This window comes from Podarcis tiliguerta (assembly GCF_965153285.1).
Source record: "Podarcis tiliguerta genome assembly, chromosome: 16".
Lineage (NCBI taxonomy): Eukaryota > Metazoa > Chordata > Lepidosauria > Squamata > Lacertidae > Podarcis > Podarcis tiliguerta.
Genome location: NC_139549.1, coordinates 14,829,407 through 14,852,183, shown reverse-complemented (window position 1 = coordinate 14,852,183; position 22,777 = coordinate 14,829,407). Strand labels below are relative to the sequence as shown.

Genomic DNA, 22,777 nt, shown 5'->3' with positions numbered 1-22,777 from the left:
TCCCCTGCCTGTCATTCTCAAGAGCAACGAATTCTTCCAATTTCTAATTAAGTTACCATGACAATTATAACTGGAGGGCAAGGGGAGGAGCTTAATCAGAACATGCACACTCCTATTTCTGTGGGAGAAATGCTTTGCCCTGTGTTTTATCCATATATATATGCACCTGACACAAACAAGGGCACTGATGAGTTATTTTCCAAAATTACAAGGTTCTCCTACTCTCAGACCTTCTTCTTAGTCACAGCCTCCTAGCTTAAAGCCCCGCCCAGGGACAATCAACAAAAAACAATTTAAAATTGTTTAAAATATATATATCAAGGGCTGCATCCCCTCTGGGATAATCTGTTAGGGGCCACATGCTAGCCATGGGTGGAGGCAGAGATGAAAGTGTTTTGGATTTAAACCAACTAAACCATTCTCACCAGAGCTAGCTACCTCACATTAGAATGGCCAGGTCTACCCAGAAATAGGCTCTCCTGGGTTTGATGGGTTTACTCTCAAATAAGCATGCAATGGATTTTGTTTTAGTGCCAACGGACTGTTACCGGTAGTGATTGGGAATCAAAGAGAAAGCAATTCCTTTCTGATTTTCATCTAAACATCCAATATACACATGCATAAATAAAATATACTGTATATATTTTGTATTACACAGAAGCACTATTTTTCCCTCAAGTCATACAACCACGAAAAAGGGGTGTTGGGGGGGGGGATCAAATAAAACACTGCCCCTTCCAGTTCTGAAATTACACAGGAAGAGACATGTGATTAAAATACAGGAAGAATAATCCAACAGGAAAAAAGTCTGGTGGCAGATTGGGGTGGGGCACCTATGCCATTCACCCTTGTCCCACCAAGGGACTTATTTGATGCTGAAGGAACTTTGTGCAAGCTCAGAGACACTTTTAAAAAGAAAACTGGGTCATCCTCCCTGCCCCACCCGCGAAAAGCCTGGGTCTTTGTGTGACTCATTTAGAAGTTAAGCTCCGCCTCTACCACTCAGCAAGAGAAAAAAAGGATATGCGTCATCAAGAATAGAGACCAAGAAGAGTTGAGACTCCTTAACCACAAGTTTGCTTTAGGGCAAAGGGATAGGAGAAGGGGGGGAAATTGGTCTTTCAAAATGCGCTCAGGAAACTAGTCTCAGTTGAGCAATGTACAGCCATCAATAGCAACTTGCTCTTAAAAAGATTCTGAACTTTAAAAGGGCAGATTTGAAAATGTGAAGCTAACAGCAGTGCCTCTGAGCATGTGCAAGCTATCTCCTGTCCACTGAGAGCAAACGCTGACAGACACCTAAAACCAGTGGCGTAGCGTGGGTTGTCAGCACCCGGGGCAAGGCAAGTAATTTGCACCCCCTAACCCGTGGAGCCAGGTAGGGGCAGAGAGCTGCGAGTGCAAGCGTGCCCCCCCCCCCAGATGTTGCGCCCGGTGCGGCCGGCACCCCCTGCACCCCCACGCTACGCCACTGCCTAAAACCAGGAATGGGGAACCGGTAGCCCTCCAGATGTTGATGAACTACAACTCCCATCATCCCTATCCATCGGCCATGTCAGCAGGGGGCTGATGGGAAGGCTGCCTTGGCTTCACCACTCCTGGTCTAAAAAATGAACACTCGATGGCAGATATTTAACACTCTCTCACAAATTATGAATAATCCCAGTTACCAGCAGCTATCAAAGCAACAAAATACGCCCCCCCCCCCCGGTCATTTCTGTCCTTAAGCATCGTACAAATTGCAAGCACTTAGAAACCAGTGCTGCCAGATTAGGCCAAAGATCCGGCATCCTCTCACAAGTGGCCAACCAAATGCCAAATGCGCGCAAGAGGCAGGCAAACTCCCAGGCTTCAGTGCCGGAGAGGTAGAAAACAGCCTCGCCGTGAAATTTGCTTTAAAATGAAAGTAAAAGAAACCACGGTCGAGAGGTGGTGCCGTCAAGGTGGGACTCTGGGCCTGGCGACCAGGGCCTACCTCAGAGCAGCTCCACAGGTGGCGACGTTTTAAGGAAGTGAAGCAAGCCACATCCCCAGCTAATAAAAGGGTGGAAAGGCCATTACATCCAGCCTCTAATAATCATTGCGCCACAGAGGTGTGACGCTGAGTGCCGGGCTAAGATGGCTCCAGCCAGCCTTGGGCCCAACACACTTTCAGACCAGCCGCATTCCTCATGGGTCTGCTGTGGAGATGGAAGGACAGCCAGGAAAGCTGTTACAGAACTGGACCACTGGTTCCTCCAGCTCAGTGGCCCAGCAGCCGTTCCGCAGGGGTTCAGGGGGACGGCGATGCCCACCCCTACTTGGAAATGCCAGGAATCGAACCTGGAGCTTCGTGTAGGCCATGGGTCAGCAAACTTTTTCAGCAGAGGGCCAGTCCACCGCCCCTCAGACCTTGTGGGGGGCCGGACTATAAATTTTTTTGGGGGGGGAGGGGAATAAAACAAATTCCTGTGCCTCACAAATAACCCAGAGATGCATTTTAAATAAAAGGGCACATTCTACGCCGGTTCCCGGATGTCTGCGGCCCGGATTTAGAAGGCGATTGGGCCGGATCCAGCCCCCGGGGCTTGGTTTCCCTACCCAAGGGGTGCTCTACCACTGAGTTACAGCCTTTCCCCAGCATTTGAGCAGGAGGCAAAGGAGAATCTAGCACCCGTTCCACCACGAAGCTTGGGTGTTGCGCTGCCTTTCTGAACCGAGCCCCAAACCTCTTTTGGCTGACGCCCAGCTGGGAAGGAGAGACTGAGCAGTGCCAGTATGACTCAGCTTCAGGGATGCTGGAGGCACAGGAGATGGCAGTGAAAGCTGCGAACCCCACCCAGGACTTTGGTCTGCCTTGGTGGACAGCAGGTAACTGGGCCAGCCACACCCCAAGGAGAGAGATCTAAGCAGGCAGGTAGGCAGCTGAGCCCGCGCTGTAGGCAGGGGCTGGAGGCAGCTCTTCCAGGAGTCTCAATTACTACAATGTGCAAAGGGCTTAGGTGGGCACAGAATCCTGCCTCTTAGTGGGATTGGTGCGCTCAAGTACATACTGAACTAGCCCCACAGGCAGGGGCTGATGGGAGTTGTAGTCCAAAACATCTGGAAGGTATCAGGTTAGGAGAGGCTGCCTTCAAGAGCCAGCAATGGAATTTGGAAGTGACTACAAGCATCATCTAGTCCAACCCCCCGTAATGCAAGAATCTTTTGCCCAACAAAGGACTCGAACCCATGACCCTAAGTCTCATGCTCTACCAATCAAAAAGAAAAAAAAAATTCAGCCTGGGGCCAAGTCACAATTTTAGGCAATCCGCTTCTTACAAATCTGATTACCCCCAGGAGTTGAAAGGGATCCAAAAGGTCATGGAGCACAACTGGTTGACAATGGAGGCGATCTGCTCCTAGTGTCTGTAGCAGGTGAATATGCAGACTCTGCTTAAAAACACTGTAAGCAAACAGCCCATCTCCCGATGCAATTCCCCCTCCCCACAAATAACTACGTAATACCCTCTGCAAGTTCTTCCCCAAGTTTAGGCAAAATCCCTTCTCGTAACTTGGGTTTGGGGCCTATATAATTCACTTTCCTCCGTGAAGTGTCGATAGCACCTTCCTGGACTTAACGCAGCAAAAGAAAAGCACAAAGCTCGTTCAGTGTGCTTTCACCACACCCTATGGACGGACCAAAGTCCAAGCATCAGACTATTTTAAAAGCCTTCTATGATAGGCCTGTGTTATAAATGAGGAAGTGCCTGTTTTCTATTCAGCTTGTGATATATGTACACACACGCGAATACTTCCAGCAGGCAAGAACTTCTGTGAAACGTGAAAGAGCATATTCTGAAGGTTACAAAGAGGAGGTTTAACTACTAAAAGTTTCCCCAGCAGTGCTTGGTAAGCTATTAACTTTTTAAACCAGCAGTGAGCAAGTCACAAGGAGAGGCGAACATTTCCTCCATTTAATTTTCTCCATTTCCTCAAGAGAGATTTTGGAGAGAAAGGCGATTTTCCATCCATTCTGCTTTAGGAGTCTTAGATGAGACGGAACCTTTAAGTGTTTGTTCTAGATTCATGATCAATCAGGTTTTATTTAAAATGAAACCCAGGTTTTATTTAAAATGAAACCTAGCTCTTGTGGCTAGAGAGATGGGGTGGAAATCATGTGGGCATCACCTGGTTAATGCTGGAAGCAAACAGGTGGATGAAGGTTTCTAGTACCGATGGAGGAAAAGGAGGGGGGATTCTGTCTGACCTCTGGCAGAGGTAGAATTTTGTCAGAACAACAAGCAGATTTAGTGACCTGGCGCAACTCACAGGTTGAATGGGTTGCTTTTCTTGGCAGAGAATTAGGAAAGTTTTAACACCAAGTACACACAGCCCTGTGCTTAACCCCAAGGCTCAGGTTGAGTGAGAAAGAAAAGGGGGGGGGGGGAGAGACAGACACACCCAAGAGGTAGCATTATTTAATTTTTTTATTGAAGATCATTGGTGCTGCTTCCATATTTTGTTAATTCCACCCCCAACAATGAGATGGGTGCAACTTTCTCCACAATATCTCATTTATACACAGTACTACGGACAAGCACAAAGCCACTATGGCGGTAAAAAGGGAAGGGTTGTGGGTCACTGGGAGGGGGGGCCGGGAACACAGCTGCCATTCCACATTTGTTTTCCAAAAACACACATACAGAGACCAAAAAAAGAAGAAAAAATTACACACTGGGAATGATGGACTAATTTTGGAATGAGGGGCCATGGAGACCCCTGCCTTTAGGTGCCCCCTTCCTTTTGCCCTCCCTCCCACACCATATTCAAGCCTTGGCCAGGAGTGGAATCCTGCTTGAGAGTGGTCCCAAAGCTGGAATGGAGGAAACCAATGGTCCCATGGGGTGAAGGAAGCAGCCAAGAAGTGGGGCCTCAAGGAATGCCACCTGAAGAGTCTAGGCTTGGAGAGGGGGAGGAAGGATAGAGGAAGGTTTGGGGGGCCGGGAAACAGGGAGAAGGAGTTGTAGCTGGTTTGGCAAGTTTTAACAGCAGCCGCAAGGTTGGGCTGCGGCTGCTTTCATGAGAAGGGAGCACCAGAGGGGGTAAAAAGGTGAGAAGGCAGAAAACCGGAACCTAACTAGAACGGAGAACCCACCCCACGTCCCACCCACCGAACCCCCAAAAAATGATAGCACAGGGCCAATAATATGGAAGCTCCGAAGACGCTGGCACAACGGGGGAGGGGGTGGCTCACAAGGGCTTGCCCTCCAAGCTGATGACGGCACTGCCGCCCAATTTCTCCGCAAGGGTGCAGCGATCCTTGACTTCCTCGTAGCAGTTTGCTTGCAACTCGTGCTTGATCCCTGCAAGGGAAGAGGTGGGGACGTGAGTGGCTCTTGCAGACCTCCATCATGTATTCCTGCCCAGCCAATTCAACAGGCCGATCCCCAGATCAAACAGCACCCCTTCCCCACTAGCAGCTACTAGAGATAGAACAAAGGCTGAAGAACAACAATGCCTTCCCCCCCCCCCACACACATCTGTTATCCACCCCTTTAATCCCAATCTCTGTATTTGGTCCACCACCACAGCTCCCCACCTCTGCAATTTGTAGCAGGCACAAATTGCACTGGTAATTTGCACAGCCAAAGTCACTGTCGGGTGGCAGCTGGAAAAAGCTCTCAAGAACAGCCTCCACCAATGACACCCTCCAGAAGATCGTGGACTACAGTCCCCGGCAAGCTGGGGCTGGTGAGAGCTGCAATCCTGAAACATCTGTGGGACGTCAGGCTAGCGAAGGCTGCCCAAGAAACTTATGAAGAGATGGACTTCAACGCTCCATTTGTAGCATCTGAAAAGTCTTTCAGCCTGCTTAGCTGCTATTCAGATGCAGGGAGGGGGGTCAGATTGGGGAGAGCGGTCAAGTCAATTTCAGGTGGAGAGAAGTGTGGGCCAGTACAAAGTTGGGAGACAGTTGTGGGAATTAGCATGCTGTTTTCAGACCATGAGAGTGAAGGTAATGAGAAGGCAACATAGAAGGGACCAAAAGTAGGGTTTCAGCCCAATCAACTGTTTATTCAGGAAGCAAAGGCAGCCCTGGTTGGGGAAGTTTTTAATGTTTACTGCTGTATCATGTTTTTAATATTTGGTTGGGAGTCGCTCAGAGTGGCTGGGGAAACCCAGCCAGATGGGCGGGGTATAAATAATAAATTACTATTAAATTAATATTTCACCACTACATTGTTAACAGCCATTTTAAGGGCATTTCAAAGATGCATAGGGCTGAATCAATGTCTAAATCTGTCCCACTGATTTCAACATTGCCAACTTAACTCTGGATTCAACCCACAATGATATTAACTGAAACATTGCTGGGGAGGCTCAAACCTCTAAATGAAGGGTGGTACCTGCTTATGCTGGCTGGGGCTAATAGCAGTCCAGCAACATATTGTGGGGGCCATAGCCTGGCCATCCCTGCTCTATGAGCCTCTGAGCACAGTACTACCAAGTCTTAAACTTTGGGCCCTACCATTTGCCACTTCTGATCAAGTGAAGGCCTTCTCTCCATTTTGGGAGAGGGGGAAGCCTTATTGCAGATGGGACCAGGGCACAGGAAAGCAGAGGCCAGTGTCAATTTGATTCTCACAAGGTCAGTTTCTGCCCCTCCAAGATGGTTGCAGAGAGGCAATCACAAGAGAAAAGCATCTTGCAAAATTACCGTATATACTTGAGTATAAGCCAACCTGAATATAAGCCGAGGCACCCAATTTTACCACAAAAAACTGGGAAAACTTATTGACTCGAGTATAAGCTAGTTCACCACACCACAAACCTCCTGGTGGGCCGGAGTGCGTGTGTGTGCGCACGCGTGCATACGGCAGAGGGGGCTTCTCTTCCCCCCCAGCCCCCTGCCTATTTAGCGTGCTGCCGAGAGGCAGAGGCCAATGGTGGCAGCGGCGGAGGAAGAACAAGCAGCCCAAAAGGGCTGCTTGTTCCTCTGCCGCCAACAGCAGCAAAGGGGACCCTCACTCAAGTATAAGCCGAGGGGGGCTTTTTCAGCATAAAAAAGGTTCTGAAAAAAGTCGGCTTATACACAAGCATATACAATAATCGCTACACAGTACAGTAATTACAGTGACACTGACTGGCAGCTCTCCAGTATTTCAGACACGGCTCCCCTCCCAGCTCTACCTCCAGCGTGGGGCCATCTGCGTAAGAGGCATGTGCTCTACTGCTGAGCTACAGCAGCCCAGTCCCCAACTCCTATCCCCCTGGTGTGAAAGAGGCAACCGCACCAGCTCTCACCTGTTAATTTTTTCTTGATGGCATCCTTAGAACTGGCATAGATCATCTTGCTCTTCAGGGGGGCACACTCAGGCGCCCTGCGGGGAGACAAAACAGCAACCTCAACATCAGGAGCGTGACCAGCCCCAATTCCCATGGGAATAACAAATATATATCCTCCCTTCTTAGTCTGAACAGGGTGAAAACAGCTCAAGGAGCGGACAAGGATAGAGGAGGGAAGATGCCTAAGGGTATAGCAGCAGCCACGTCATCCATATGCCTAATGGAGTCACTTCCTCAAACGGCATCGTGGGACAAAGACATTTCCTCCTCACCTGCTGGAACAGAGGGTGGGGGAACTTGTGGTCCTCCAGATGTTGTTGGACTGCCTTCGGTCTCAGCCAGCATGGCCAATGGTGAGTTTAGCCCAGGAACATCATGAGGGCCCAGGTTTCCCCAGTTCTGTGCTACAGATTCCATGACCTACAGCCTTTTAAATTGAAGACTACAACAGGACAGCCCAAATTTCCTTGCACACTGTGTAGGGCAACAATTGCCTCTCATTCCTGGGTTGTTTATACCCCCCCCCTTACCTGAGATATACAGGGTGTTTAAAATGGTTGTGCTGTTGCCATGCCACAATTTGATATGGGCACAAACTGAACTGCTTGGCAACGGATTTATATTCTCCGCATCCCAGGTATATGGGAGGCGGGTGCATACATGTGGAGGGATGCTTCCCTAAAAGGACTTTAACCCCACGTTATCATGGCAACAGTGCCAGGAAGCACTGAAGGTGCCTGAGGCAGCGATCTACCCCTATCCCTAGGACTTCCAGATAAGCCACATCAAAGCAGCTCTGCCCCCATTGTCAACTCTGAAAAGAACTAAGGTGCCCGGAGTGAAATCCTCGAGTTCTGCCATGGAAATCCTAGAGCCCTGAGCCAAGCTCAGTCACTTGCTATCTTCTCCAGCGGGTTGCTCTCAACTCTTTCCAAGGCATCAACAGCCCTTGGTTTGACACCCGGGAAGAAGAGTGGCAAGACAGGTCGTGAATAAGCCTTTTCATGAGATCTGGAAGCAAGGCTAGACTGGGGGAGGGGGGTGGCTGGAGCAGATAGAATCCGTGTCCAGCTCGGAAAAAGTAGCCAGGGAAGTAGCCTCCAACAAAGGGTTCCAAACACACCAGACCCTCTGCTCTGATTGCATTTGCTTGGTAGCATTTTTCTGGCCAAAAGAACTACTCTTCAACATGATTCCGTGAGTACGGGAAGGGGGGGAGCCTGGGGGCAGGGGATATGGGGGGGCCTGGCAGTAGCCCCAGAGTAGGCTTTAGTTTGTTTTGTTTTTAGGAGGGAGTCCTCACCAGAAGATGAAGACAAGGTCCTCCTTTTTGCTTTCCTTTGTCTCATAGGTGGCATCGTAAAGGGCATAGCGGCAGTCACAGTCCGGCAGCATCTTGACGAAGTAGAGGTAAGGGTCATCAATGGTGTCCCCCACATCCCCCACCAGGATCTCCTTCCCCTCTTCCAGGATGATGTTCTTCTTATCTTCGCTCAAGCAGAAGAGCACAGCTTTCTTGCGCTTCTTCACCTCTTCTGGGGTGGATGCTTTGCGCACCTTCATGTCATTGAAGACCTTGATAACTCCATCGGAGACGGCTACGCCAGATGCCTGCCCAGGGAGGGAGGGAGGGAGAAGGGAAAGGAGTCAGCCAATAGCCACACCAAAGCCTCCACATGTGGGAGAGAGAATAAGATGCATTCCCTCCCACTTTCATAGTACTGGATCTCTGGGTTATCCAATGAACCAGATGGCAGGAGAATCAGGACGGATAAAGAAAATACTTATTCGTGTGGTGCATAATTCATTTACAGAATTCGCTGCCACTTGATGTGGTGATGTGCACTAGCCCAGATGGCTTTGAAAGGGATTAGACAAGATTACTAGCTTCCCACACATGATGACTATGTGGACCCGCCCATGTTCAGAGGTGCAACTGTGCCTGAATATCAGTCACTGGAGAGAAACACCAGGTTGCCCTCATGGCCTGCTTAACTGTGGAAAAACAGGATGCTGGGCTGACTGGGCCTTTGGTCTGATCCATAGAATCACAGATTTGGAAGGGACCCTGAGGACCATATAGTCTAACCCTCTGCAATGCAGGAATATGCTGGTGTCCCATACGGTGTCTGAACCCTGCAACCTTGGCGTTATCAGTTCCATGATCTAACAAACTAAGCTATTCAGAATGACATCCAGGCTGATCCAGAAGAACTTGCATTTACCCATGCAAAATAGCAAAGGCTCAAAAATGGATCCGCAAACTCACTTGCCATAAGAATCCTTTCAAACTCTGTAAAGCATGAGCCATCACTGCCCCCCCCCCCTTCTGAGTGCTTCGGAAGTACAGCATGACACAGACCAGCCCCCACCCTCTTCCTGAGCTCAGAACTGGGGAGCAGGGATTTTCTCCCTGATCTTGCGCTGCAGAGGCAACTTCAAAGCACATGTGCAATAGAGATAAGCCTCAAACTCCCCATCCCTACAGGAAATGAAGAGGAAAAGGTTTAAGGCAACCACAAATTTTGGCCGGCTACTGAGCCCGGGCAGTTATGGACAAGATTCCAGAGCCTAAACCTAGATGCCTTTCCCTATCCTGGTCAGAGCAGGTTCTGTGAAGAAACTGACTCCAACAGAGTCATCTGGGGTTAAGCCACATAAAACTTTTTTTTTTTTTTACAAGGACTTCTTCAAATGACTAGACAGTGAATTTGGAGCAGACTTCTCTCTCTCTCTCTCTCTCTCACACACACACACACACACACACACACACACAGAGGGGCCCATCCAATTGACCTTTTAAACAGAGTCAGAAATTCCCATCACTAAAATGAAGAGATAGAAGGAAATGGATTCAGGTTAAGGTTAGGATGATGGTGGAAGGCAGGATTGGGAGTGGTATATAGCCAGAATTGGAAATAAACCAACTAGGGAGTGTTTTTTTAAAAGAAAAATCTCCTAGGTTCCATGCCTGCCCCCAGGGGAGGCCAGGAGCAGAGATGCCGGGAATCTGGCACTAGCTTTCTGGGGTGGGAAAAGCACAGAATGCAAGAGCAGAGACAGCAGGTGCCCCAAAGCCGCCAGTCTGGAGGGAGGTGCTTGGCCTCCTGCCTCCAACACCAGAAAAGGAAGTAGACTTGTGTCGCAGGGGATGGGGGGGAGGGGGGGAAGAGGAGAGAAGGTTAAGTGGCAGCATTCAGAAGATGCGTGCTCAGGACTGTGGTTTTTCTTAAGAGGCGGAGAGATCTATTGTCACCAGCAGAAGCTGGGAAACAACACGGGATCTCTTAGGAGGGGTGCAAATCCCGGGCAAGGGAAGCAGCCTGTCCAGTTCAGAGTTTGGGAAGTGAAAAAGGGGGCAACCGGCAATAGAGAGCAATTTTGGCAAGGGGGAGAAAAAGGTGAGAGTATCAAGAGCCCAAGAATTTCTCGCCAGCACTATTAAGGAGTCTCTTGGCAGGCCAGCTCTTCGCTGCAGGAAGGATATAAACCACAAGCCTGAGAGTGTCATTTGATAGACATTTTAGGAGAGATGCCACATTCAGCCAACATTTAGAACCTGCTCTTTGGAGAGGGAGCAAATAGTTTTATCCAGGCCTTTTGAGTGGGGTGGGGGATAAAACTGCTGCAATGCCACAGCCACGTGAGTCTTGACTCCCCCCCCCCTCCCCGCGCCGGGACTTACACACAATAGGCTCCTCTATATATCCCTCTTCCCTTTCAACCTGCATCTCCGTAGAGAGAAGCTGATGTGGAAAAGGGAGGGAGAGAGGAAGAGCGGGAGGGACGGAGGCGGCGGCAGGGAAAGAACAGAGGTCCGGGAAAGGAAGAGGGCAGCGAGTTCCCTCTGCGCAGGTCTTTCAAATTAAGTCATTTTAAGAAGCAAGAAAGGGCAATGTAGGTTCGGAAGGCATTTGCACACCCCACACTTATGGGGGTCCTGGGTTCTACCCTCTCTCATCCAGCTCTACAAAATGGGGGGGGGGTGTAAAAGGGAAAAAAGAAGATTCCATCCAGCATCATACCCCGTCAGAAGGGTGATATATAGGTCGGGTGTGGTGGGGGGAGGGGGAGGAGATTGGGAGGATGAGGGGCTTCCCTTCCCCCTCCCACTACAGAAAATAGCTCCTCCCCATGTGGCTGGCCATGTGACTGCCAGGATGCGGCGAGGGGGGAGGACGGCGAGGGGCTAAGCGGGGGGGGGGCGCTACATCGAGCCACAGAGGCACCTTCGCCGCCAAAGCCAGGTGGGGCGGGGGGAAAGGGGCCCCCGAGAGCCCCCCTCAAAATGGCGGCCGGGAGACAAGATGGCGGCCCGGTGTGTGGGGCGGGCGGTGGGGGGGCGGTGGAGGCGAGGGGCCGCGCCGGGTCTTACCATGGTGCTGCAGGCGACGAAGGGAAAGGTGAAGGAGGGAGAGAAGGTGTGCGCGGCGTCGGCGGTGCTCTTCGCGCTCGGAGCTGCTGCTGCTGGTGCGGCGTCGGCGGCGACTGCTGCTTCCTTCTCCGAGGCGGCGGCTCCGACTCTGTCTGCGCGTCAAGCGAGGCCCGAAAGGAACTGCAGCCCCGCCCCGGCACGACGCTTCCGCTTTAAGGCGCCTCCCGAGGAGGAGCCGCTTCCGGTCCGGGCGCGGGGCGCCATGGGAAACCGAGTCCTCCCCCATTCTCTTCAGTCTCTCTCCAAAAAAGGCCTCGTCTCCTTTCCACTGGCCTTTCCCATTCCCGACTCCCCCCCCCCCAAGAATCCTGGGAAACGTAGTTCACTGTGACAGGCCGGAGTGGGGGAACCTGCGGCCGCCGGGACTCCAGCTCCCATCATCCATGCCAGCCAGCCTGGGCTGATTGCCGGGGATGCCGGCAGCTGGAGTCTAGTCAACCTCTGGAGGGCCACATTCGGCAAGCAGGGGGCGTTTTGAGTAGGAACTCGGGGGAACTGAGTTCCCTTACCTTTTAAAAATGAAATATATATTTTTTGTCTGGGGGTGCAGGAACAGATACACACCCAATGGCTGTAATCTATAAAGTTGTGGCCATTTCCAATCCAGATCATTGTCTGCTTGACTTTATTAATCACATTTTACATTTAGCCACTGCCCGTCTTGGGGGGGGGGCACTGTGACCTGCAATAAACAAAACAAACTTCATGGTGAGTTCCCCCACCTTTTTTCCAGAAATAAAGGACTGGGGGCAAGTGTCACAGAGATAGAAGGGAGCAGAAATATCTTGTGTTTTATCTAGGAATTATTATGGTGTACAGTCATACCTCGGGTTACAGATGCTTCAGGTTGCATTTTTTTCAGGTTACTGGAAGCTGTACACCGGCTCCCTCAGCCAATAAAGTGAGATGAGCACCGCAACCCCAGAGTCGGCCACGACTGGACCTAATGGTCAGGGGGCCCTGCCGAAACCCGGAAGTACCAGAACGGGTTACTTCTGGGTTTCAGTGGTTGCGCATGCACAGAAGCGCTAAATCACGCTTTGCACATGCGCAGAAACACTGAATTGCAACCTGCACGTGCGCAGACACGGCACTGCAGGTTGCAAATGCTGTGGGTTGCGAACACGCCTCCCACACAGATCACGTTCGCAACCCGAGCATCCACTCTATTTAGTAATAAGTAAATAGTCCTTTTTTCTAAACAAAGTGTTTAGTGGCACTCTCATTTTGACTCAAGAAAATCACCACTTTATAGTTCAAATTGGGAAAAATAAATACAGTAAATGGACAAAAGTACAAAGATTCACAAAATGTTTAGGGGTATACATACCCCTGCATCCCCCCAGAAAAAAGCACTGAGTAATAATAATAAGCAACAGTAAGAGAGTAAAGAAGGAGAGAGTAACATCTGTGGCCTTTCAGATGTTACTAGACTCCCATCAGCCCTAGCCACAGCAAGCCAGTGCCAGGAATGATGGGAGATTTAGTTCAACAAACATATGGAGGCCAACATGCACCCCTTTCTTGGTGTGATATTATCTCCAGATGGCCAACCATGTTAGTCTCCTGTGGCAAAACCAGCAAAGATCATGTGATGTGTTAAAGACCAAGAAATATACCATAGCACAAACTATTGTGGATTGAAGTCCACTGCACCAGGTTGCGTCGAGTGTAATCCTGAGCTACCTGTGTGTGCTTAGGTGTGCTTGTATTGCAATCAGTGAGGTCAGAGACGCAGATAATTATGTAGTTGAGAGGGTGGTGGCTGACTAACTGCAAACATGCCTAGATGAAGCAGATTATCTAGCCCTGTTTCAATCCAGCTTCAGGCCTTTTTATGGCAATGGAAAACCCTTGGTCACCCTGCCTGGTGACCTTTATTGTGAGAGAGATTGGAGAGAGCAAGATCCTGGTTGGCTCTCCTCAATCTCTCCGTGTCTTTCAACACCACTGGCTGCACTTTCTTTCTGGAACGATTTGGGGTTGCGACTTGGAGGCCCTGCTCTACAGTGGCTCTGCTCCTACCAAAACTTAGAGCTGGAATAACTGCATCTTGGCCGCATGGTTTGGGGGGCATTGGGATCCCTCTATTTTGCCTCCTATGCTACTGTTGGGAGCAGTCTTCCAGGAACCTGGGAGCTCTATCTCTCCATCTAAATCAGGGGAGGCTGTACAAGTGCTGGGCCACTTTCTGAAGGCCAATGAACTGCAACTGAATGCCAGCAATAGTGCTAATGACAGGCAATTCCTGTATCTGGGAATGAGGAAGACAATAGCTTGGGAATAATCCTGGATCCATTGCTGTCACTGGTGGTTTCAGCAGCAAGTGTTTATTTCCAGCTCTGGCTGGTTTGCCTGCTATCCCCATTCCTGGACCAGGACAGCTGCGTTTCAGCAAGCCTTTCATGACTGAACTACTGCAGTGCATTCTGCATGGGGCTACCCTTGAAGATGCCACTACTAGTCCCACAAGTGGCTACGCTTGAGTCTTGCCTGGAGGGCCATATTTTCTAAGCCTAAAGTGACTCATCCATACTATCGCTTATGCTTGTCCTTCGCACTGTCAGTATTTTGGCATGCGTTTAAGACACATTTGTTTATCTTGGCCTTTGGAGGACAATTGTTGTCATAAGCCTGCTATTCCTTTTCTGCTGGAGTAGCAGTTTGACTGTTTTAGTTTTAACTTATTTTGTTTTTGGTTGTGTCTGCTTTCTAATGTGTGCTACCTTGAACTCCTTCAGGAGAAAGGGGAGGGAAGAAATAAGAATAAAAAGTAATATACAGTGGTAATTCACAAAACAGTTGTTGCTGGATGATCATCTGTCATGGGTGCTCTAGTTGTGATTCCTGCATTGCAGCGGGGGGTCAGTGTGGCCCAAACTTGGCTTTCCAGCTGTTTTTGGACTACATTTCCCATTATCCCTAGATAGCAAGGCCAGTGGTCAGGGATGATGGGAATTGTAGTCCAAAAGCAGCTGGAGACCCAAGTTTGGGAAACACCGGACTAGTTGATGCTCAGGGCCTCATCCAGCTCTGCAATTCTATTCTTTTATGTTAACAGAGTCCAACATTGGCAAGCCAGTAAAGACATGTAGTGGGGTTTTAAAGCTGCTTTTTCTCCTCCCCATTCAACACACATGATAGCATCAAACCTCTTGCAGTTTAATAGTTGCAGTTTCTCTTCAAACTGTTTTAAGTTTTAAAAATGGAAGTTAAGGGTTTTTTTCCCCAGCCACACTAGGACAGGCTCGTAGGTCTCCCACAGGGGTGGATAGGAGACGGAGTCCAAGTGGTCGAATAAAAAAAATGTGCGTTTGAAAGGAGGTTTGGGGGTTTAATAGAATTCAAGGCTTCTTGAACAGTCAAGGATTCTTTTTGAGGCAAATGTCTACAGATTGTGCACACCTAATTCCTGGCCTCATCCTTCAAGCAACACGTGGCTAGAGTAAGATGGAGCAAGGGCATTTATTGATGAAAACGTTTTCATGCTACCATTTGGTCCTAACAGGGGCCCCTGAGGAAATTTAACAAAAGCAAAAAAAAAAAAAATCCATTTAAACAGTAAGAAAATTAAAGCAAAATAAAAACAAAACAAAACGAGGGGTACAGGAGCATTAAAATCCAGGTGGTAGAGACCCTCCTATGAAATTTTGGAGAGCTGCTGCCAGTCAGTGTAGACAATGCTGAGCTAGATGGACCCATGGGTCTGACTCAGTTCAAGTCTGCTTCCTGTGTTCCTGTTTGATTTGGAAGAGCCGTGGGTCACCACAGAGCATCTGCTGTGCAGGCAGAAGGCCCCAGAATTTCCTAGAAGGGTCTCTATCAACCCTAACAGGAGATACAGGGGTTTGAACCCAGGAACTTCAACAGATGCTCTACCACTGAGCTAAGGGACTGGCTGCGAGGTGCCTGGGATCAAGACACCCACGTTCAAATTACTTGGCAGCACTAGAATGTGCATAACTCAACCAGCCTCCCACCACAGCAGAGATCCTAGCCACACGCTGGGCCAGGGGGTGTGGGGGAATGAAAGGCTGAGGGAAGCTAAAAGGAACACATTTGTTCTGTGCTTTGATTTCCAACCACCCCCCATCCCTCCTCAGCATCTCCAGTTTTAATTTCCCATGGTTTGGTTAAAAAGAATAAGGAGGGAAAAGAGAGGAGAAAACCGAACTGGAAATTCTGAAGAGATTTTTTGCTCTGGAAATAGAAGGCGAGGGAAATTCTTTGGTCCCCGACGATTGCCGAGTGAGTGAGACAGAGTAGGCACTCATAAATTATATGCCCATTTTAGGAAAACATAAAAAGCCTGGAGAAAAAAGATCCACGTCTGCCAGCAGGAAAATAGCTCAGCTTAAAGAAGAGGTAGTTTGAAGGGCACAACAGCATCAGTGCTAGGAAGGTGGGGGGGGGGGGAGAGAGAGAGATGCCATTCCATTCGCACTGTTAGATAAACCTGCCTGATGCACAATCTCCAAAACAATATGGGGGTAAAGTGTGCATGAACTAGTGAAAACAGCGCACAAAAATGCATTGCATAGAGGGAAAAGTCCTTTGTAAAAATTGGGCAAAATTGCACACAAATATGTGTATGTTAGGAGAAATTCAAACTAAAACATTGTTGGATTTCCATGAGGACTTCAGTAGCCAATGAAATGCTCTGCAGGTATTGCTGGGACTCCAGCTCCCCCCACAGCCAGCATTGCCAGTGGTTAGGGATAATGCTTTCCCCCAGCGAGGCTGGAAATGGCACAGAAGGCCTGAGGGGTGGGGCGCAAAGAGGTTCCCCAGTCCTGCCCTACAATGTACAGGAAAGTTTCTTCTTTATAGCCCCATAAACAAAGGGCTCACTTGCACAAAGCTTAGAAAAGTTGTCCCTGGAAAAAGAAATTACATTAAAATGGCAGATTTCGAGTAGATCCACCCCATACATTGAAAGCACATCCAATACACATTGAAAGCACATGACTTCCACCAAAGAATGGTAGGAACTGTAATTTCTTACAGTTGCTGGGACCTGTAGCTCTGTGAGGCAGGCCCCCAGGATTCTCTGGTTGAAGTGATGTGCTTAAATGTGCATTGGATGTGCTTTATACCTTATTTTCCTATAGCATACCTATGGTGTGGGTCTGCCCTATGGTAACTAGACCCTCTCAGTGGAATTGCTGACTGAGTAGAGTTGCTGCTCATTTTACTGCTTCCTGTTCCTGTTTTTATAGTCATTTATCTGCAAATATTTTGATTTCTGCTTATAAAACCTAATGGCCCGTTTTATTTTCTGATTGATAGGAAAGCCTACTACAGTGCACAGATGGTGGCGGTATTAATGCATCATTCGTTTATTATTTTGCAGTTTAATCGCTGTTTCTTACTCTGAGAGCCGGTATTTTGGGGCTGGTTGGAAGGGGATGTTTTGAACCTGTGGTGGGGACAGGCTCCAATGATGTAGCTGGACTACACATCCCATCATCCCTTACCAACTGAACATGCTGGTTGGGGCTAATGGAAGTTGGGAGTCCAACGACTTACAAAGAGCAATGGTTTCCCTGATCCTTCTCTTTTTCCAAGAGAGAGGCCCAAAGGAAGAGCCTGCTGATTAATTCATAGCACTTAATGGGTCTTAGTCCCAGGAAACTGCATATTAGTAGGGGCAGAGAATCTATTTCACTTTAAGGGCCACTCTCCATTGCATACAACCTTCCCAGGGCCAGAAGCAAAAGTGGTTGCGCAATGGACTCTCATACTGTTGTTGGCATCCGTCTGTCTGCACTTCCAGGGGTGAAGCCAAGCCGATACATGATTAGTAGCACCTAAGTGAACTGTTGTCTTTAGTTAAAGCTATGGTTTTCCCAGTAGTGATGTATGGAAGTGAGAGTTGGACCATCAGGAAGGCTGATCGCAGAAGAATTGATGCTTTTGAATTATGGTGCTGGAGGAGACTCTTGAGAGTCCCATGGACTGCAAGATCAAACCTATCCATTCTGAAGGAAATCAGCCCTGAGTGCTCACTGGAAGGACAGATCCTGAAGCTGAGGCTCCAATACTTTGGCCACCTCATGAGAAGAGAAGACTCCCTGGAAAAGACCCTGATGTTGGGAAAGAGAAGGAGAAGGGGACGACAGAGGACGAGATGGTTGGGCAGTGTTCTCGAAGCTACCAGCATGAGTTTGACCAAGCTACGGGAGGCAGTGGAAAACAGGAGTGCCTGGCGTTCTCTGGTCCATGGGGTCACGAAGAGTCGGACACGACTAAACGACTAAACATCAACAAGTGAACTGACCTCCCTGGGGCACAAGCCTGAGTCGTGTGTATGGAGGTCCTGTACTGCCCAGACGGCAAGACCCTCCTCTTAGCATCATTGATGTGGTCCAAAGGAAAGCAGAGCACTACATTCCAGCCACAGGTTTCACACCTCTCCATCCAGGCCAGCAAGAGGCATTGCCGCCACTCTTCACAAACACATTCCAGGGGTCAAGAAACACTCAAATGAAGGCAAGGGGAAGGACTGATAAGGGGTGAGGCCTGGAGAGAGGGTTGGGGAGAGTCCTGAGGGCCAGGCAAAGATGCTGGGAGGCACCCATTGCTTTTGCTGGGACTGGGCCTTTTGAGGACTCACATACCTTGGAAGCCCCATTGGCTGTCAATTGGCTTTACATTTGACTAGACACATTTGAACACACACACACACACACACACACACACACACACCTAGATCATGTTGCAGCATCTTCATCGCTCTTTCCCATTTCCAAAAAGGCCTTTAAAAAAGATTCTCAAAGAGAGAGGCGGTTGATTCATTCTGTGTTGCACCTTGGACTCAACTTGCCTGGGGTTAAAGCTCACTAAACTCAAATAGGCCTTCCTTACTTCAGAGTAGGCATGCCTCAGTTTGCACCGCCAGAGAGAAGGCCGCAACAACTGTTTCCTTATCCTTTGCAAAAATTAATTAAAAAGAGAGAGGTTCTTCATTGAGGGAGAGAGGGCTACAAGGCCTCCCCCACCTGCAGCTATTGACACCCCCTTGTTTGTGCCAAAACTGTGTTTTAAGTGGAACCCCCAGGATGAGGCACAGGCACACACAGGGTAGGTGCACACCATACATATAAAACACATGCAAAAAATACAACACACACAAAGAATCCCGGGGAACTTTTTCTGCCTCAAACAATTACAATTCCCAGTATCCTGTAACTTTCGCAGGATTCTTGGAGGCGGGGGGGGGGAGAGATAGGCATGCACTTTAGATGTGCAATAGATGTAGAGCGTGGATCAGATCGCCACTGCAGCAGCCCCTTTTTTGCTGTTTGCGAGGGTGGGGGGAGGCACTTGAAACAGAGATCAAGGAAGGCTTGGAGAGGGGAGAGAGAAATGAGAAGTACCCCTCCGCATTGCAGCAAATCTCCTTCACCCCCACCCTCCATCTCTAGGAAGGAAAGAAGGAAGGAAGACTTCAGCATCTTTTGATGCACGCAATTCTAAGCCTTTGCAAAGATGCACCAGAAAGGGACAAAGGGGGACTTGTGTAGCGGCGAGCCCGGCGCGCGTCCTTCCCTCCTCCCCCTCCTTTTCCTCTCTGCAACACACAGGCGCGTGCACGTTGCAGCTGCTGTTGGTGCTGCCTGCCTCTCCGCGCGCCCTGCCCGGCCCGCTCGTTGCTCCCCCGCCCTCCTTTTTTTCGCTTCTCTCGCTTCCAAATAAGGCGTCGCGCGAGCCAAACCCTCAAGCGCCTCCCTGATTCTCACAACCTGATTTGCCCTTATTTGGGCATGTGGAGCGGCGGCGAGGAGGCGCAGCGCCTGGCACGCGGGCGCCCCCCTGCCGCCGCGGGTGGGCACTGCAGGGCTTCCTTTTGCCTTCTCTCCTGGGAAGGAAAAGCCGTGCAAAGAAACGGAGGGGGGAGGGAAAGGGAAAGTGGGGGAGGGGGAAACCCTGGAGATTTCCACACGTGTGTGCGTGCGTGTGTTACCTTCACAATAGGCAACACCCAACAGGGAGCTGCAGATGGGATCCCAGTCATTACATCCGCCTCTCCTGTGCCCTGTTCTTTCCACTGATGTAAGATAAACAGCGGGATTGCTGGCTGGGCTCTGCTAATTGCTGCCATCTGGCTTTCCTTTATTAATTAAATTTAGAGCCTCATTCCCACTCACCTGGTGGAAGGTCAAATTCCCTGATTGGCACATGTGACACACACATCAAGAGGCCTTACTGATTTTCCCAAGCAGCCTAGTAATGTCAAATCATGCAGCCTAGTGGTGGTGTCGCTCCCACCCAAAAAAAATTTCTATCTGGAATCCAGCAATTGCTGAACAAGCAACCCATTCATAAAATCATAGCATTGTAGAGTTGGAAGGCGCACCCAAGGGTTTTCTGGCCCAGCCTTCTACAATGCAGGAATTCATTAACATCTTTTGAACTATTGGTGTGGCAGAAGTGGAAGGGTTGCATAAGGGTAATTTCCAAATGTAAATTGGGTACTTTTGGGAGCCTGCATTTTGTGGGAGAATGAGTCTGGAACTTACTTAGGCCCCATTGACGCTATAAAGCAGTATTAGGCCACTTTAAGCAGGTTACCCCCAAAGAATCCTGGGAACTGTAGTTTTTTAAAAAAACAACAACTGGTGCTTGGATTTGCTTGTTGTTGTTTAGTCGTTTAGTCGTGTCCGACTCTTCGTGACCCCATGGACCAGACCACGCCAGGCACTCCTGTCTTCCACTGCCTCCCGCAGTTTGGTCAGACTCATGTTTGTAGCTTCGAGAACACTGTCCAACCATCTCATCCTCTGTCGTCCCCTTCTCCTTGTGCTCTCAATCTTTCCCAACATCAGGGTCTTTTCCAGGGAGTCTTCTCATGAGGTGGCCAAAGTATTGGAGCCTCAGCTTCACAATCTGTCCTTCCAGTGAGCACTCAGGGCTAATTTCCTTAAGAATGGATGCATTTGATCTTTTTGCAGTCCATAGGACTCTCAAGAGTCTCCTCCAGCACCATAATTCAAAAGCATCAATTCTTCGGCGATCAGCCTTCTTTACGGTCCAGCTCTCACTTCCATACATCACTACCTGGAAAACCATGGCTTTAACTATACGGACCTTTGTTAGCAAGGTGATGTCTCTGCTTTTTAAGAAGCTGTCTAAGTTTGCCATCGCCTTTCTCCCAAGGAGAAGGCGTCTTTTAATTTTGTGGATTTGGGTTTGCTAGGAGACCCTATTCCCATCACAGAGCTACAGTTCCCAGAATTCCCTGGGAAGAGGGATTGAAGCTCTGAGAGGTTTTTTAGAAGCTAGTATTCAAAGAAATTAGTGCCACCATAGGCCAATGAAGTGGTAGATGATACTATTCTGTGTTTGCTACCTGTGTTCTCAGGGGGCAAGTCTAATTTACCTTCAAGGGAACTCATTACATTTTGTTAGCAGCAGCCAGACAGGTGATCCCTCAGGGTTGGAAAGATGCAAACATTACCAATAGATTATTGCTGCAGTACATATATGTATACAGTATTTAATTACCCTGCCAGAAAGATTAATGCATCAGTTGAAATTATGCAGGGGATCAGTGGACCCAGAGTTTTAGATTGGTGGGATTTTATTTTTGTATGAGAACATTAAAAAGTAGGATCACTACATTCCAGCCCAATACAAAAATGGTAGGTGGTTGTTGTTTTTGGGAGGGCGGAGGTTAAGGACTAAAGTATGACAATTAGTTTTTTATATAAAAATTGAACCTCTCCTCTCTCAGTTTGTACACCTGTAATGACAGAAGACTTGGAATGTTACCATTTAACGTTGTTTTGTTCTTGTTACTTATCTGTGAAAATGCAGGAGTAATAATAGAAACCCCAAGTGTTTCACCACATGGGCGTAGCCAAGGGGGGGCAGCTGCCTCCCCTAAACCAATAAAAGTACTTGAGGTTCTGCCCCCCCTAACAAAAGCCTGCCCCCCAACAAATTCCTAGCTATGCCCATGTTTCAGCATAGTGGGGAACAAGTTGAGATTGGGGGGGGGGCAATCTGTGTGCCTGCTCTGATGGGCAACTTCATGCCCCCCCCCGCACTTCTGATGGTTCTTTCTCTTTAACCAGACTTCGATCAGACAGCCCTACAAACATTAAATTGAGGGACTGTCCTCTAAAATAGGGTACATGGCTACTCTAATTCCAATGGCTCTGAGGGTCTTTCCGTGCAGTGATGTCTAGATGGATTGGGCACTAAGGTTTTTCCTCCCCTGTAAACTCCCCATTTTGGCCCCCTCCACCCTTTTACCATTTTGCCTGGCTAATCTGCAAGGATCTCCATCCATCCATCCGCCTGTCTACACACCGGATAAATTTACAAGCTGACAAATTCCTGGAGTTCATATAGTGGCGGCAAAATTCCTGGCAATAGCAGATTAGACTGCAAAGCAGCTGGTGAGAAGATGGCTTGACCTTACGGTCTTGGAAACCAGCCTTCTGTGCTGGGCTGCGGGGCTTTGCAGCAGGAGGTAAGGAGTAGCTAAAATTCAGCTGCAAAATAAAGTTTCTGGGTCCAGAGGCAGTAAACCTAAAGTACTGGTTGCTAGGGATCATAAAGGGGGAGAGTGGGTTATTGCCTAATTGCCTCAGAGTCACCTGGTTGGCTATTGTGGGGAAACACTATGATGTGAGGCTGTTAAAGGCAGCCTTGAAGAAGGGCTTGGATTAAAGTTTGCAATCTGACTTTGCAATCAGTTTCAAGGGCTTGGGCTTTTCGTGGACTCTTGTTTCTACAATTCATCCCTACTCCCTGGTGACATATGAACCTAACCAAATGCCATGCTGAGTCAAAAACCTTGCCTCTCTTTTATTTATTTAATTTTTTACATGCCCTTCGCCATAATGAATAGCTGTCAAGTGTCCCTTATTTGAAGGGACAGTCCCTTATTCCAGCGCCATGTCCCGCTGCTGTCCCTTATTGATGGATGTCCCTTAAATGATGTCCCTTAAATTTCAAAGGAAGCAGCTCCTCTCCCTCCCTCCCTGCCGGCCAGGGAGGAGGGAGGCTCCAACTGTGTTGCTT

At 48.9% G+C, this 22,777-nt stretch overlaps 1 protein-coding gene and 1 long non-coding RNA gene across 2 annotated transcripts; both read right to left on the bottom strand.

The window, feature by feature from the left end:
* Window positions 1-703: 703 nt before the first annotated feature.
* Window positions 704-2,185, bottom strand: LOC310666396. The gene is made up of 2 exons (XR_014505895.1): window positions 1,476-2,185; window positions 704-1,299 (listed from the first exon to the last, which is right to left on the bottom strand). It is a non-coding gene; the product is annotated as an uncharacterized lncRNA (long non-coding RNA).
* Window positions 2,186-4,430: 2,245 nt separating this feature from the next.
* CFL1 (cofilin 1) lies at window positions 4,431-11,915 on the bottom strand. The gene is made up of 4 exons (XM_083417127.1): window positions 11,684-11,915; window positions 8,612-8,919; window positions 7,267-7,343; window positions 4,431-5,324 (listed from the first exon to the last, which is right to left on the bottom strand). The coding sequence occupies exons 1-4, from the start codon at window positions 11,684-11,686 to the stop codon at window positions 5,212-5,214; spliced, it is 501 nt and encodes a 166-aa protein (XP_083273253.1). The 5' UTR covers window positions 11,687-11,915; the 3' UTR covers window positions 4,431-5,211.
* Window positions 11,916-22,777: the final 10,862 nt, after the last annotated feature.